The 17679-nt window shown below is 42.4% G+C and overlaps 1 protein-coding gene across 3 annotated transcripts; it reads right to left on the bottom strand.

Moving 5' to 3' along the window:
* Window positions 1-6336: 6336 nt before the first annotated feature.
* Window positions 6337-16834, bottom strand: sec23b (SEC23 homolog B, coat complex II component). Of its 3 annotated transcripts, none has more exons than XM_030781333.1 (19): window positions 16679-16834; window positions 15193-15431; window positions 14583-14640; window positions 14229-14315; window positions 13563-13799; window positions 13245-13327; window positions 12754-12898; window positions 11541-11699; window positions 11303-11418; window positions 10808-10931; window positions 10527-10607; window positions 10174-10263; window positions 9948-10054; window positions 9295-9448; window positions 8856-8933; window positions 8539-8700; window positions 8204-8290; window positions 7780-8001; window positions 6337-7387 (listed from the first exon to the last, which is right to left on the bottom strand). In XM_030781333.1, the coding sequence occupies exons 2-19, from the start codon at window positions 15411-15413 to the stop codon at window positions 7298-7300; spliced, it is 2301 nt and encodes a 766-aa protein (XP_030637193.1). In that variant the 5' UTR covers window positions 15414-15431; window positions 16679-16834; the 3' UTR covers window positions 6337-7297. The 3 variants fall into 3 exon arrangements, with proteins under 3 accessions (XP_030637193.1, XP_030637194.1, XP_030637195.1); XM_030781334.1 differs by lacking the exon at window positions 16679-16834 and adding an exon at window positions 15875-15979; XM_030781335.1 differs by lacking the exon at window positions 16679-16834 and adding an exon at window positions 15817-15849.
* Window positions 16835-17679: the final 845 nt, after the last annotated feature.

Genomic DNA, 17679 nt, shown 5'->3' with positions numbered 1-17679 from the left:
ACCAAGAAGAGACCGTGTTTGAGATGGACGACGAGATAAATAATGTAAATGTGGAGAGATGGACCAAGTGGAGAAACGGCGCTGGCGTGCAGCAGATTCCTACAGAACCTGGTTTTAAAAGGGCGACAGACACGAGGACGGGACGTAAGCCGTTTTTGTGGCTTTTTTTTTATTCTGTAACTATGACGGGCAACCGACGCGCTGCCTGTTTCGGTCACTGCCCCGTAAGATGACTCTGTGAGTTAAGATATGACCATTAAAAGAAACGTGTTTTTTTTTTTTTAGACCTCTGTCACCTGTTTGATTATGTCGTTCATAAACAAACTACAGCACTTTGCAACGGCCCTCCAGGTTGCTCCTGGCCATAGAGTAGGATTTAACTCTAAACACACTTTTTTGCTGTGATTTAACTTTTATTACACGCGTGTCATAACAACACAATGAACACGTGTTTTAAATGAAAAATCACAGAATATTAAATTTTATAACTGACTGTTGGGGCATTCCCTATTGTCTGGGGTATTGGTCTATCTATTGCCAACAATGGATCCAGATTTGACTATGAAGTAAGTGTGTGCGTGTGTCTGTGTGTGTGTGTGTGTGTGTGTGTGCGTGTGTGTAGCTCTTGTTCAGTATCACACAGAGAAAAAAACCTTCCTGAAGAGTTTTATTTAGATATAACAAAGTAATTAATATAAATATTTTTCTTCTTGATATATTAGACAATTATTCGTTCTAATTATAGTAATTATTGCAATATTTTAACGGTTCGTTGCATTTCAGTGTTTGTACAAGTGTTTCATGTTGTAACGAAAGATCATATAGATGACTTTCGATGTTTGTTTGTCCGACCTGTGTGAAACCACATTGCATCCTTGATTATTAGACCATTCTTGCAAATCCACTGGTCATTCGCACATTCAATAATTTTTTTTTTTTTAAATGAAGTATTTACCTTTTAATGAAGGGTCTGCAGATGTATGTTTTATTACTATGGCACTCTTGGAATTTTCCCTCACAACTACTCTCTGTTCTCTTATTTTTATTAAATATAAAACCTGATTCAAATTGCAAAATTTTCTGCATATGCATAATACCTCCTCATATGTAGTTTAATGTCGTATTTTAACTAGAAACGAGAAGTTGTAGTTTAAGACTTGTCTCGTTATGTTCTCAGTATGTTTTTTTTTTTATGTTTTCTAATATCAAATGAAGGAATTAACAGTCTGTTATGGAGCTGTTTCAGGTTTTCTGTAGGCAGAGAAAGAGCGGTGTCTTAGAACCACTCTGAGTCTGCCAAACAAAGCCCTCGTCTTCAGTGGCTGAATGTGGGTGCATTTAAAGGACTATTGAGAGGCAGTAAACAGTTGTATGAAATTAATGATCAGAGTTTATCCAGTTTCTTTCCAACTGTCACTGATTAATGTGAAAGAAGCCCTGAAGAACATGGGTGATGTTGGAGAGATTTCAGAGTGGTAAAGACTTTTGACGGGCCACAGAAAGACCTGACGTCCATAATCTGTCGTGATGTGTTTTATTTATCTGTGTACTGTGTATTTGTGCCACTGAAAATTTAATTCAGCACTTGCCTTTCAAAGTCACTTTAATTTTTTTTTAACTCTCAAAAACTAAACAATAAAATATGTTCTTACTCGTGACTGATTTAGACTCTGTCTCATCTTTGTCTCAGCTGACAGCAGTCAGTTCTCCAGAATAAGTCACCATGCTGAATCATACTTTTGACAATATTTACCTGTAGTGAATGCAGAATGATGCTATAAAAAACCATTTGGAGTCCTAAGAGTTGAAAACAGGAAAAGGGGGCTGAGTTGCTGGTACAAAAAAAAGTGTCTAAGAAACTTTCATATTAGTGCTTCTATAGAGGATCTATTCTTTAATGGTGTGGTGAGATCCTTTAAACAAGACTTAGCAACTCAGTGAAAACAGTTATTCAACAACAATAACACTTAAGTTCACACACAAAAAAAAAACTGGAGACAACATTTCCCCAGTGAACAATATGTAAACATTTCATTTCCACTTTAATGTTTCGGATTTTGGTCATAGCTTCAGTGTATGAGTGAGTGGGGGAAAAAAGCAAAGTCGTGAGAAGGAGAGAGGGAGAAAGGGGAACAGGCAAAGAGAGAGAGAGAGAGAGAGAGGCGAGTAGAAATGATCTCTCAGGCGCAGTTCAGACCTCTTTGGCTGAATGATCCATTTTAGAAGGCTGGACATAACCAGATAATCAAGACAGCGGTGACGCTACAAAGGTTTCGAGGAAAGAGCGTCCAAGAGTGCCACCAGCTGGTTCTGTAGACAAAACATAGACGGCCAATACAAACAAAAGCACAATATACACACAAGCACCAACACAGACAACAAAATAATACAGCTGTAATGACAGACACGGCACCTAATTAAGCTAAGAAAACTAATTGAACTCAACCATGCAGTTGAGTTGAGGCTAAAAAGTCAACTATGCAGTCAAAGTCAAGGCTACAATGACTAGTGCGTTGATTAATGAGGTACAAGTAACTTGGGCTTTAAATCTACTCATTAGACTGATAAGGTGCTGAAATAATCGTTCTGCAACAGGCGCTAAGTTGTCAGGTGCGCCGCTCATTTGGAGAGTTTGATATCCATTTATTAAAACGTGTAAGGTCGATATATCAAACGAACACTACCAAGTTTCAACAAATTCACCCTTGGTACGAGTGGTTGGCGCATCGATACCAAAGTATCGATATCTCCCATTCTTACACACTTTTCTAAATGATCGATACCGGCACCAAATTTGTCCACACTAAAATAAATGCGTAGCTACATTTGAATGAACACATTAATTTATTCCGAAATACTACGTTGCTTGAGCGAAAAGCACCATCACTTCGAACTGAATAGAAGCTCATCTACAGATATATATTACATGGTTTTTTTATCCTCTCTTTGCATACGCACATAGCTACAGTCTAAGTCAGGGGAGAGGGCTGTCATACTTAAGGTGCGCTGACGCTCCACCTCTGTAAAGTAGCTACTAGCCGTCTGTAACAAGGGTGGGCAGTGATAGAAAATAAGGCGTCATTTAGTCGTACTGTACACCGCTTAATGCGTACAATGCGATCATCACACGCGTGCGGTCAGGGTTGGCAGTGCCTTTAAGTCCTTAAACCTCTAAGAGAGCAACGCCGTATAGCGCACAATCTCGCCCACCTTTTCAAAGGGAAGGGTAAGCTGTGCTTTTTTTTTAAGAAAATGAATGTACCAAACCTTTCACTTGTGAGACGTGCATCTAATAACGCAGCTCGTGGCTGCATGGAGTGCCTAGCAGTTGTAAACCCGCCTGTCGCGACACGACCTCTGACACCACAGCAAAACTGCACCTTTTCCCGCCCTCCTCGAGGAGAGACAAATCTGCCATAATTGCTCCTCTCTCTACTATCCCACGGCCAATGGGGATAGGGTGCTCAAAGAGACCGTAAAGTCGGCCATTCAACAACACCAGCCATGGAAACCAGCCGTAACTCTTTTTGCAAGTCTACTGCGCTACGCCCCAGGCCGTGACTGGTACTTCGCCCTTTCGGCTGCTCCATGGACGACCAATGCGCACAAAGCTGACTCTGTTGCCACCTGACTCGAATATGGATACAAATATAGAGATTCGCTTCAGGGTCAGGCAACTGCAGCACAACGTAAAGGTGTACACGGCCGAGGTGCTCGTTCTCCTTGCTTCCAAAAAGGAGACAGAGAGTGCGAGTGAGAAACCCGTTACATGTCCCTAAAGGACACCGGCAGTTCAGTGACTCTCTAACAATAAGTGAGAAGGTTGGTGTAGGTACATACATACTGAGTAACAGTAAAACCTGGAACGCATCCCACCTTTCTGCATCCCCTGAAACCACAGCTACACGCACGCACACAAACGAGGAAACTAAGCCACCCGATCTCACTTGCACACCCAGGCCCATGCAAGATACTTGCCCGCCTAGCTGGCTGACAGACTGTGTTACTTGACTCTTACATGCAGTTACACTGTAGACTGTGTCACATCTGATATTCTTGTGCGTTTGCAGTTAAGTGACCTCATGACTTGTTGAATCGATGCACATTGGGTTGTAGTTTAAGTTAAGTGTTAATGCACTGTTTCGGTCAGAGGGGTTGGTTTGTTCTGTATACCCGTCTTGTATGTTATCTCAGCGCAAGTGATCCCTCCCGTTGCCTGGACCACTAATAAGCTGATGTGATACTGTATTGATAATGAGGTTTTGGTGAGGAATGCAGTTCAGCCAGGAGGGGGGCACAATATTCTAGAATTCTCTGGCAGTTAGAAGAGTTAAGGATGTAAGGATGTAGGATGTAATTTGGATTTGTAAATGCCCACTGCCTACCCAGCCACTGACCTCACCGCACATCACTGGCGATCATGTCATGTTTGTGAGAAGAAATTATGACATGCTAACAACACACGTCTTTTCAAATACTGGCACGTGCCATTCACGAAGATATGCATGATGACCACAATAAAGTCATGATGTGCTACCTGTTAATTCACTGTTCAATCATCATATTTTATACTACTATTCCTTATTAACTATTTACAGATAAAATTGTTTCGTGCTATTTCCTGTTTGGGTTGATTTCTTTTTTCAAGTAATGCGGCATGACCTCAACACAGATTTGAAAGACAAAATGCTTTTGACGTTCAGGTAATTACCGTTTAACGGGGAAAAATGAACACAATATGCTCTTCAAGACAGGTTTGAATTAAAGAGGTGAAAAATGTTTTTGAGGCCAGTCTTTCACTCTGTAGGCCCGTGCTCTGACAGGCGCGCATCACCACTCTGCAAACTCCTGTTATTCAAGCCAACATTTGATCTAAGCCTTCAGAAGGTCACACTAACAGAAAAGATTTTTACCCACCAAAAATGTTTAAACAGAACATGCAGAAAACGTGCACTGCAGCATTGAAGAGTTAAGACTATCGGTATCGGTGTAAATATCTCCAGTAGCCTACTACTTTGAAAATACTTAGTGTCGGATCTAAATGTAAATATATGGTATCACTCACTTTTACTCGGAACCATCTAACTCCCTCTGGTGGCGATACTGGGTGCCTGCAGTAAACTGTGCTCACTCCAGCGACTGCCCCCAATGCGAGTAGAGGCGCACTACCACCAATAACTCACAGATGGCAGCTGCTTTGACTGTTCCACATACGACGATATTTTATCGTATTTCTCTAGTCGTAAAGTTGTCGCTCGGAGGAACATACCTGGTGTGAAAAATAATTTGCGACTGCTTGTTCATACACTTTACATTTCAGCGAATGTCGCCCAGTGACTTCAAGAGACTTCTTTCAAATATTACTCAAATAAGTTTGTTTACATAGACTTCCGGACCTAAATAAATAATTAAAAGTTAAAATAAAAATAAACACGTGGAAACCTGAAAAGGTGTATTTTGAGAGATTTCCTTGCGTGGATTTCCACTTTTGTTCTTAACTACCCGGTTGTTAGATAACTAGATTTAACATCAAAGACAGAAGTAGACCCCACATTAAAAAGGGACGTGCAACTACTGTGGTATTGTCATCAGATGTTTGACACCATCACGTCAACGATTGAGGGAAACATTCTTTTCTGAGAGATAACTTGTTCTACGACTCATCCTCAGAGTTTGACCTACATTTGCCTTACAAAAAAAAGTATACCATAAATGAGGAGAAACGCTAGAGGGAGCGCCTACATCACAGACCAAGGAAGGTGTTTATCTCTGAGCGGAGATTGTTTTGAGTGGGGGATTACCAGGCTAAAAACGATGCATTTCAACAGGAAGCCCATGCGTTTTTCGCATGGGTTCTTTCAACGGTTTTAGGTCACACAGTAATCTCTTAATAAGACAGACTAACAACTCTTGCTTTTTGATCCGTTAAGAGGAGGTAGCATGAAGATGGTAGCCCCCTCATCTGAATACTGTGGGTTTTAATCAGTTAGCGATATCAGGCTAATTACGTCAACATCAAAACAATCTACAGAGGCCTACATATCACTCAGCATCCACACATGCCTTACAGTTAGCCGTGGGCATACGGTGTCCTACATATGACTACAGTTCTAAAAACGATATAGGCTACACGTGATGTAAGTTCATCCTACGTGTGTATTATAATATTGGACCACGTTGAGTGCAGTCACAAACGTGTGTTTCATGCGTGACAAATTTTCTATAATAAAATTGCCATATAGTTTGTCACGCGTCTACAAACGGTCGCAGCGTTCTTGGCGACGCCGGATACAATGCGTAAACCAATGTGGTTAAGGAGCTCTCGAAAAGTGCAGGTTTGTTTTGAGTAATCAGGTTTATTTGTCTGGGTTACACTACCAAGGCAGTTCATTGGTGTCTCAACATCTTTCAGTTAAACAAACTGACAACAGGTTATCTTGACCAAACATGTTATGCATAGCATTATTTAATAATCGTTAATCAAGACCAGGCTGGAAATGTCAGTTAATCCCTTTTTCGGTCCTCAGACCGATTACCAGTCACGAGCACACCATAGTTGTGTCCAGTCTGGTTTTTTTTTCTTTTTTTCAGAGGAATGAACAGTTCATAAGAAATTATAAAAACCGTACTCTCATTTGTTTAAACAAGTAGAATTTTAGAGGTTTTCATGTCACCTTTTCCCCTTTCAAACCTAAGGACATTTCCAGTGAAAAGACAGTATTGCTCCGTGAAGTAAGAAAAGACATACTTTGAAGAGAAGAAACTTCCGGGCAGCATCTTAAACAATAACTTCACATTTAACTAAAATGTTCTTCATTGAAATGCAAGTCTTAATACACTTTTGGAAAATAATTACAAAGCTACATAAGAACTGAAGACTTTCATCCGTCAGAACATTAAATATTCTCTTTCAAAATAACACAAAGGCAGGGGAGGAAAAAAAAAAACAAACAAAACAAAACATAATATGATGTTTTCAACCTGACTAAACAGACCTGACCACTGAGCTCCAAATAAAATAAAACGTACACACAAAACAACAACAGAACAACGCAACACAAACATGTTAATTAACATAATTAAAAAGGGAAAGTAAAAATGATCTAAAATACAACTCTTTGAGGTATGACATGGCTTTATAACAGAGGTTTTATGAGCAAAAATATGGATACCCCTTTTTGAAACATGACAACCATGGTTATGGAAGGAAATGTGGATATGGTTCTGTAAAAGTAGGAAATTTCTTCATTCTTTCTATTTTTCTTTCTTTCTTCTTTCTTTTCTAAGGCTGGGGGCTTTAGGCTGAGCTAGACACAGCCAACTTCTTTAGATGGTCCATGAAGACTTGAAGGCTGACATCATCTGTGAGGATAGGAGCTCCAGTCTCCTGGAACGGATAAAAGAAAAAAGACAAAAAAAAAAAGATAAGTGAGTCAATCAGATGAGAGACTTTGGAACACGGAACATTCCAAAAATCACAGGAACAAGTTGCTTTTATCAAGGCAAAACATTCCATTAAAGGCCATGCAGACGCTAGATGTAAGATTCATCAGAAAATGAAAAGGAAATAAACAGAGGAAGCACTGAGAAAAACTGTTCAGTACTGTAAACAGAGATCATCTCTCTCTTCCACAAAAAAACAAAAACGAAACAAAACAGGCTCTTACGCACTTTCAAACGATTCAACAGGAACGCCCTTTGAGAAGGGGGGGGCGGGGCAACCTACTTTCATTGTTCTCGCCTTCAGCGGATAATATGTGAGTCGTGGGTAGAACATACCTGTCCCCAGGCGTAGAGGTTGTTGTGCGTCTGAGATGGGTTGACCTTAGAGAGCAGGAACCGGGCTTGCGAGCCTCCGTGTTCTGTGTCGATGTATCGGGGCATTGGGAAACGCATCTGCAGGATCTCCTGGGCATCATCCAGCGGAGCCTGGAGGAGCTGTTTGAAGTTCTCGTACTCGGGCATGTTCTGGTAGCCAGCCTTCCTCCACTGAGCAATAGTCTATCACACACACACACACAAAAAAATCATTCACTAGTTCTGACGTATTCAAATTCATCTAACAGTTTTTGATCATGAAATGGACCGTGCAAATTTCAGCGACTGGGGTAGACTTGTAGATCAGACAAAGTGTCCCGTTACAAGATTTATAATTGTGTAGTTATGTGCATTCGTCTGTGAGGATCAAGTAATGTCAGGTTACCTCTCCATGATAGATGACAAGCTGGAAGAAGGTGTCCATCAACAGAATGCGATCTGGAAGAATACTGCTGCTGTCCAGAAGCACTGGCTGCAAATGCGAAAACAAGCAAAAACTGGAATCAAACCGTGACGAGGAACAATTCGATCAGCTTAACGTCACAAATGACACAGAATATGACAAAGACAACAACATTGTTCGCTTCGTTCACTTGCGCACAAATCAATCTTTTACACAGAGACAAAAAACAAGAGTTACACCTCTGTGCCCCGGTTTTAACGGTACGGATAAGTAAATATTTCAGTGTGAGGGATGCAGAGGGACGGCTCTGTGCTGACCTCTGGGGGGCCGTGGAAAGAGTAGGAGTAGAGAATGGGTTGAATCATAATGAGAGACTGAGTCAGGTCCTGTCTCATAAAGTGGTGTCTGTAGTAGGAAGACTCGTCCGGGCTGTTGTTAAACACCTGCAGGAACGGAGACCTCCTCAGGTGGAACATAAACTGAAAAATAAAGGTGGGAAAAAAAACCAGGGCATGAGTTTTCACAGTCTAGAACGTTCTATCGCATGTAAATAGGATAGGCCTCTACACAAACCGTAAGTACGCGCTTAGGAAAATAATTTAGCAAATGACAGGTGGTTAATTTTTAGTCTCACCTGCGGGTAGAGAGACAGGGACTCCGACAGTCTGAATGAGTTGGGGTCATCTTTATTGAACTGTCCAAACTTCTGACACTGAAAACAAAGAGATAAAACACAACAGAGGTGATTCGATATCAGACGTTTCTCAAGTTTGATTCATTAATATCAAACGTTTTCCAAGACCAGTTCTGTTCAGGGAGCGCCCCGATTCAAAGCAGCATGCCAAGAGGCGCAAAGATATGTTTGTAATTTAAAATATGTGATAAGAAAACGAGTCACAAAGAAGTTCCTATGACTCATTTCTCCAGCTGTATTCAGATAAAGAATTAAGGTGTGTAAAACTCTCTCCTGTCACACGGAGAAACCTCTTGCGTCAGGCGAGCGAAAAATAGCAGCGGAGCAGGAAGAAAAGAGGATCTCTCATTTCTTTCCGCGTGGGAAAAAAAAAACTCACCAAGCGAATGAGCTGTCTGTCAAGCCAACGTAGAACATCCGGCCCCTCCTCCGACTCCGCCCTGAACACGCCCAGCCTGGCCATGAGGACCGCGGAGGCTTCCTGGTCGAAGGACGACTCGATGTGCTGGATCTGAGATTGCGCATCTGCCCAGCTGTGGGGCGTGGCAAAAAAAAAAAAAAACCACACAACCGGTTAGCAAAGAATGACGCACGCGCGCAGCTTGCAAACGGTGAATGTCTTAGCATACTAGGGAGTGAGCAAATATCTTTGCTCTCTATGTAAATATTAACTCTATTTTTGTACACCTGCATAAAAAAAAAAAAAGAACAGACACTGGGCGATGACGTCGTATGTAGTAAAAAGGATCCTGGATTTACACAAGAAAGCTTAAGGCGTTCCTACGAAAGCACAATCAAACTAAAGAGCTTTTAAAACTTGAACTGTTCTATAGCGCTGAAGTGTGGTGTGAGATTACATTGATAAACGGGCCTGCAATGAAGCCATTAATAAAGGAAACAGTTAAAAAAAAAAAAAAAAACACTGAGAACTGAGAACATACAAACGGATGAAGGACTTTTGACAGCGCTTAAAACGGAGAATGAAAGACTGTTCGTATAACACCCACAGCCAGCTCTTTGAAAGACACTCACTTCCTGGCGACGGTGGTGACACGGATACGTCTCTGTGTGCTGGAGTGCTGGTACTGGGTGACAAACTGGACGACTCCTCGGCCTCCCTGGGGAATGGGAGCGTTGTGCTGCCATACAGAACAAAAAAAAGGGTCGTTCATAAATATGATCCTATAAAAAAAGAGACACACACCCCAAACAAGATACCTGCTATGGTAATATGGACTATATATACACTACAACATACCTGGTTCACAACCTCAAAGTACATTCCCAGTGTAGTGGATGGGTCCAGATTACACAGTTTCCACTGGCATGTGCCTCCAGTTCCCATTTCCTACAAGCAGATGAGAACAAATAATTGAATGACGTATCGCAAGGATCAGGTTTTTTGTCCTCATTTTGTTGCCCCCCCCCTCCTCCCAAATAAAACTCTGGAACAGAACCAGCTAGATGAAGACACATTCCAAAGTACTTATTTTCAGTCATTGAGGGCTACTATTCACACAGTAGCTTACTTATTTTTTTTTCTATGAAGTAATATTAAAGATTACACTACTGGTATTGAGGTGACAGTAATCAGATGACAGGCAGACTTACATTCTCTGAGACACAAGGTCCCTTTGAGTTGAGAGACACGCATGGTCCAATTGCACCTGCTACCTTCAATTCTCTCGAGGTCTTAAAAAAAACAAACAAAAATGAAACTCATAAATGGTTTCGATAATGATTTGCACTTAAATACCCCACACATTGAAAGCACTGTTCTGGAAAATTCTGTTAGGTGAATTTTAAACTATGTCTTTACCAGCTCCAGTTTTGTTGGTGACTGTGAAAATGCGCAAATTTGGTAAAAAGGTAAAAGGTAAATTCTGCGTTACCTTTACTTCCAGAGTGCCTCCAAAAGCCATGCGAAACTCTCCGTTGTAGTCTTTGCTAAAGACCCTCTGGAAGGTCTGCTTGAAGAGGGAGGTGTTGAAGGAATCTCCCATGACAATGTGACCCCTGAGAGAGGACGACACAACACCCGTAAGCCAAGAGAACTAAACTCACCTCTTTCACATCTGTCTGATTTTTGTACCCACTCACATTACTGGTCTGCATTTCAGTTACATGGAGGAAAAAAAATAATTGATTCAATATAACACTAAAACCATACAAGCTCTTTGGGACTGTTTTTTGGTGGGAGCTTTGCGTACTGAGACTGACTGTCAGTTTAAACCTGTTCTCTACGCCCCTTCTAGAAGCCTCTTTGGGCTGAAGGCAAAATGTAAAAGTAAACATTGCGTTTCAGGGTGCGACAGTCATCTCGGTCACGTTTTAGCTGAATTAGTCAAGTTTTGGAGCAGCAATGCCGTTGGCAATTCGATATTTACCCTGTGAGATTGGACAGGCACTTCATCTCCAACAGTCCCGTCTGGTCCAGAGCGCAGGCGTAGATATCGACGCAGTGTCCGCTCGTGGCAGCCCGGTTTGCCAAGGCCTCGTAGTACTGCACAAATTTGGAACGCGGGATGTTATACATCTATAGCGAGCTTCGCGTAGAAAACGTGAACGCACAAATGACCTGGAACGTTCTTCGTCTCACAGCTTAAGACTACTGTGTTCACCAACCTTGGTGGCCTTCTTCAGATGACGCGCGTTGTCTTTCTGGATGTCGTGCCAGGAGCGAATGGGGGTCTTCAGTTCATCTCCCACCACCATGCCAGGGCCCTGAGTAGGAGGACCACCTGTGAAGAGCATGATCCGTGCTCCTGTGTTAGGGAAGGTACCCTAAGGGTGGAGAGAAAGAGAAAGAAGGAGGGAGAGAGAGAGAGGGACGGAGAGAGAGAGAGAGCGAGAAACTGGGTTAGGTTAGTTAGCCCAAAGAACCATATACTTTCATACTTTTAGTTCCAAGTAATCGTAATTGTTGTCAATAAAACAACACTCAGCAAGCAATGCCTTTGTCGCCATGGTGATTAGAATTGCTACACTGGACTCTGTTCTTCTCACTGCCAATGGTGAAAAACTATCGGGCAAGAATTAAAGGATAATCTGTGACCTGCTGGACTACAAGCGCCACGGTGTTATCAAACACGGACTCTCCAGAGACGCTGGGGGAAGAGACAAATTCTCACTATTACACAACAGTAGTGACTGCACGGAGCAGGAGAGTTGATAAGACACGACAGCAAAAAGAGCCCTTTGACCCGTGCGTGCCAGCATTACTGACACGTAACCATCAGCAGGTCGAGAGAGCAAAACCAAAAGCAGATGAGACATTTTGGAGGTCTAGATACACCAGTCAGTTTGGGAACTGCTGACTTGGAAATGAGGTTTTTTTTTCTCTCAAGGCTAAGAAACCCATTTAACATTTCGTGACATGACTTGAGAGTCAAAGGTTGGGACACCCTTTCAGGCATTTTGTGAAATGGCCGTGAGTGTTGAGAGACCTGACGCAGAACCTTTGGTTAGAAGGTCATTTACGTGCTTGTTCAGCCTCTCTTATTAAGCTGCCAGAACTTGAACTAAAAACAAAGAAAAAAAAAAAAACCAACAACAACAAAACATTGAATTCTTGCTCACACTACCACCCTGAGGCTATCGCGTGCTTCAAATTTGGAATGGTTGGAATATTTTTGCTCTTGAGAAATATATATATTTTTTTACAAACAGAGAGCATTCTTGGAATTACATTACAGATATCGACCTTGTTTGAACAAACCACTCCGCTTAATTACTTTAGATACGTGTTTGACTACGTGTCCAACTGCAACGAAGCTCCACCTTTAAATCATGCGGCATTTTTAACTCTTTAGACCTTCTGTGGACATAACAGTCATACCTCCAGCAGTCCCACAGCGATGGACAGGGCGATGCCTGTGGAGCGGAGGGGTCTCTTGCCTTGGGCAACAGGCCATGGGTCTCTCTGTAGTTCACCCATGAGGTCTGTTAGGTTCATGTCCACTTTCTGCACAGGCTGCAGGAACCTGTGAGACACGTGCAGAACACAGTCAGTCAACAGTAAATATTTTTGACACTTTTAACTCCTAAAGAAAAAATGCATCTCATACGACAAGTTTGGGCTTTGTTAAGTAGACCTGTACACCTCAGGAATTTGCAGTATCTTCAGTGAACTGTGAGCTATCTGCAATTTAAAGCCTACAGGGCATATCTACGTTTTTTTATATTGTGGGTTTTCTACCAAAACAGTGTACCTCCTTATATGCAAATACCATTCTAAATTCCTAAACCCACATCTAATATTGCCTCTCGCGCGAACCCGCTCATCCACTTCAGCGGTATTTGGTGGCATGTGCGAGGACTTTCTCATACCTGCACGAGGCTGTGGCTTCTTGAGGGGCCGCAGGTCGACCCTGAGGTGCAGGGGTGCCCGGCTTCATCAAACCCAACATCTCCTGTGAGAGAAGTTCAGCGAGACCAGTGTTGATCAATGTCCTTCTAAGCTCCTTACACATCCCTGATTCCCCTTGTATATCATGTATATCACTGCTGAATGATCTCCCAGTGACTACTGCACTGCTGCGTTTCATTTACCTCACTACCTTTAACGGTGCTTTGAGATACTCTAGATCAAATCCAACTTCGCACAGTGGGTAAAAAAGAAAAACGCCATGCCGCAGTATGTCTGACCTGGATCTGTTTGGGAGCGAGGTCCTTGTTGCCGCGGAAGACGTAGCTCTTGGCGATACCTTCGCAGTTCAGCTCGTGGACCTGGATCATGCGGCCGAAGGTGATGAGTCCGACCATGGCGTTGGGCGGCAGGAGGCTGAGCGACATCTGCAGGGACTCGCGCAGGGCCTGCAGGTCCTCCTCCTCCAGACACGTGTCCACCACGTACAGGAAGATGAGGGGCGTCGGGGGACCACGCTGGAGAAACGGGGAAACACCACAGTCAGTTACACTATCTAGTCGGGGGCGCTGCGCTCGTCACGGTAAACGTTCATGACAGGTCACTGCGAGTGGGCCAAAGTATGCGATAAGTATGGAACATTCTGCTCCATAGTATGAGATACGGGACAAATGCTGTGATAGCGTACTTGACTCATTTCATTGTCGAAGGACGTGTTTTGCAAACAGAACCATCGAGATCTTTGTAAATGACTTCATAGACAATTCCAGCGGAATCAGATTACGTACGGTAAGATGCAACCGTTCCTTAATGCGGGAAAGGTGTTACATCTTGGCAAACTGTTATCAATCAGCTGAGGGAGCAGTAGGTTCAGGTCAGGAGTGCACAGATATGCATAGAGTACAGCATGTCTGTGTACAGTGCTAAGTACAGCCAGCTATATTTACCTGCACTATGTACTCGATAGTGGAAAACTGCGGCATGAGTTCTGCTGGCTGGTTCACTTCTGAGATGCCCGAATATGATGGAGGAAACTGGAAAGAAAAGCAAAGCACAGACTGGTTCAGATACATTCTCAACAACAACAAAAGTAGCTTCAAACCCTTTTCATCATCCATGCATATTCATAGAAAGAGTAACTGAAAATAAGAGGTACTTTTATTTTAGGGGGTTTTTTTTGTTCGTTAGTTTGTTTGTTACAGCTGCAAGCTCAGTGCGCTAAGGATTTACTGCTCGCATATTTTGTCTGTCCTATTTTGAGATTTTTAATTGTCAGCATATTCATGCTTATGTCCACTCACTGGGTTTCTCTGGAAGCAGAAGTTGCATGCCCATATTTTAGCTCGGAAATCCACTTGACTACAAAAATAAAAATTTGCATGTAAGTTTACTATGCCAGCCAGAAAAGCAAACATGTTCAATACATATGACCTTGAATACGGCAGTTGTAAAATTATAACTACACAATATCACATCTCTTAGTCCCGTTAAAAAAAACCCCAAAACAAACAAAAAAAAAACAACCCACAAAATCGGCAAGTATATATGTAAGACTGGTCGCATGCAGAAAAGCCTTTGACTTTAATCACAAAGTACCGTTGTAACTGTAAATGAGATGTTAGGGACATCATTTGCACATGAACTGAAACAATACACTCTTTTACGGCAGTTCATTAACATGAATGGATTAACGGCTAAGAGACTAAACGTAGTCAACAAACGGCTATTCCCTGTATTAACATACAAAGAAGTCACAGGAATACGTTAGTCGCCTATCTGGCCCGGACTTGAGCATAGGAACCCCAAAGGAAAAAAAACGTGATTTCATATCAATATTTTCTTAAAATGATATTCTATCTACAATTGTACGCTTAAAAGATACACAGACAAGCCTCAGTTACTTGTGCTTACCATAATGGGTTGAGGACGGCTTTACAGTTGGCTCGGGTACAGAGAAGAGGCTCATATTGGACTGGAGGTAAGTCGGGTCGTTCTTTCAGCGGGGTGAACAGACAGGATACCGGTACCACCATTCGCGTGGCTTCAAGTCGACTCGAGGGCCAGAGATTCCAGCTGAAGCGAACCCCGTCGCGGTCTTCATTCTGTTGGATAAACTCCTGGTACGTCGCCATAGTCGCAGGTCAGGAGAACTGCGAGCAACCGAAGAAGGACTGTCACTGAGAGACTGTACAAACACAAGCTGTTTTTCTACCCTGAGCTACACCTTGTGGGCTGTGACATTATAACTGGAAGAACGACATACCACAGAGTTCTGCCTAAACTTCAACTTAACCGGCAATCCCTTAAGGGGACCGGTCAGGTCAAAAATACTCCCTCAGGCGACAAGGTGAAATGCATTTCCACCATTCATCTGGTTTGTTTTGACAGACGGTTCTTTGACAACGTTGTTGCTTGCGACGAGAGGAGCGATTTTTTTTTTTGGGACAATAGATTCATGCGTCAAAAACCAGCCCGACAAGTTCGTGATTTTTGTCAGATTTAATTTCAGCCTATGTAAATATTGGTCACACCTACCTCCACAAATACTGCACACGTCAAACTCAATGCAGAAAGGAACTAGTTAGGCACTCACGCAAAGGAAATGTGACACGGAAGACGCTGTCCCTTGATAACTCCAAACTGAACTAAGAGCAGAACCAACTGTTCTCGATCCACTATCACTGAAAGATGGCCCATTCAGAGCAGCTTATCACCTGCCCCACTAAATTTCATCCCGGATTGACAGGGCAGTTCTAAGTCTTAGCCACGTTATCGATTCTTCGATTACACAAGAGAGGGTCCTTCCATGCTCATGTGACAAAACAAGTCAAATAATCAATTCTCATGGTACAAGTAACGCAAACAGTTCTGCCTCGGCAGTATCTCAAAGGCCACAATCGTTACTGACTTATAGTACGGTATACTACCTAGTTCAATTAAATGATATATCCACAGTACAGCATTACATCGTAGGTCTTACACACATCAAACACCTTACACTGAATACACAACATGTAAAGCAAATGACATTTAAATTACACAGACATTGGTTATTCCCACGTCTTTAGGTTACATGCGTAAAACGATGCTGCTTTCATACACTGCATCAGTGTATTTCGTTAGCTAACCTGAATGCAGAGAACACAGTAAGTTTGAGAATGGTTATTTAAAATAAAAGAAGAAAATGCTTGTTTATAATAAACAAACGGCGTGATTTCAGTATAGAGATATGGAAAACGTACTGTATCTTACACTGAGTTACACGGAAGAAACGTAGCTAAAGGTATTTTGGCTAAGAAATGCTCGGTTTCGTTAATCCGGACTTGCTAACTGCTCTTCGTGCTAAACAGGAAGGACGACTGGCCTACTTGTAACGGAAAGTAGGAGTTTAACATACCTTTAGGATGGATCCGTGTTTTTTGTCACTTCAGGAGAAAATAAATATATAAGAATGAACCTAAATCACATCTGCTTCGAAAATATAACGCAGATGGGCAAAACAGGTCGAAACGAGTGGGTTTCGTTAAAAGCGATTCGCCCGAGCCGGTTCCTGGACCTCAGTGGAATGACGTGTTACTACACATTCAGCATCCTATCATTGGCTCCTGTCTCTGGACGTCACCAAAGTACTCCGCCCACATAAATCCACTACATCAGCGATACCTGCAGATAACTTAGTAGCCTATATATGGAATGTCGTAAAACCGTACTGTAACACTTCACACTAGCAAAAAAAAAAAAAAAAAAAAAAAAAAAATCACACTTTGAGATACGATTTTTCAGAAATCGTAGTACAGTTTAAAACTTCACTCAACCTTTCTCGCGGTTGAGTTTTGTTATTTGTTATGTGTGGTGGTTTCTGTAGATGGCGCTGGGCACCAAAGCAAATGCAGCATCAGCATCACTTGAAGACCCTTGAGAATTGTGTGTGAGAGTGTGAGTATGCGTGAGAGAGAGAGAGAGAGAGAGAGAGAGACGTCGCTGCAGTCACGCTCTTTCTTTTCCCGTTCACTTGCTGGAGATGCTGCTGTATACCCACCTCCATGCCTTGGTGGAGTGTGCAGGGCAGGACGGAGGCGTGCACGTCAGGTGCCCGCAAACGGTGGAGGGTCTCTACTCTTGATAGGAAGGGCATTATACTGGATTTTGTATTTTATCATAAACTTGAACGAACTATGCGTAGCAATCGTTATCGGACAGAGGGCTCGTACTTCTACATGTAGCAGGTTAACATTTTCGACTATTTCCGTATCCTCAGCTGTTGCATCAGGAAAAGTATATTCTTCCCACTGTTAGGGGGGCATAGGTTTTGGATTACCCAACTATGCTCTCTCCGTGACCGGCAATTTCTGCGACTCCTCCTTCTCGGATCGGATGCAAGCAGATGTTGACTGCCTT

This window comes from Chanos chanos, chromosome 8 (genome assembly GCF_902362185.1).
Source record: "Chanos chanos chromosome 8, fChaCha1.1, whole genome shotgun sequence".
Classification (NCBI taxonomy): domain Eukaryota; kingdom Metazoa; phylum Chordata; class Actinopteri; order Gonorynchiformes; family Chanidae; genus Chanos; species Chanos chanos.
This window is presented reverse-complemented; position numbering and strand designations above follow the sequence as displayed.

Bases quoted from the DNA above. Each gene is read 5' to 3' on its own strand.
- sec23b (XM_030781333.1), bottom strand. From the start codon at position 15,413: ATGGCGACGTACCAGGAGTTTATCCAACAGAATGAAGACCGCGACGGG. The intron at 13,328-13,562 runs GTCAGACATACT...CTTCTCTCACAG, and splicing joins TCGCTCCCAAACAGATCCAG to GAGATGTTGGGTTTGATGAA. The intron at 8,701-8,855 runs GTGAGACTAAAA...TTTATTTTTCAG, and splicing joins CCCTGTCTCTCTACCCGCAG to TTTATGTTCCACCTGAGGAG.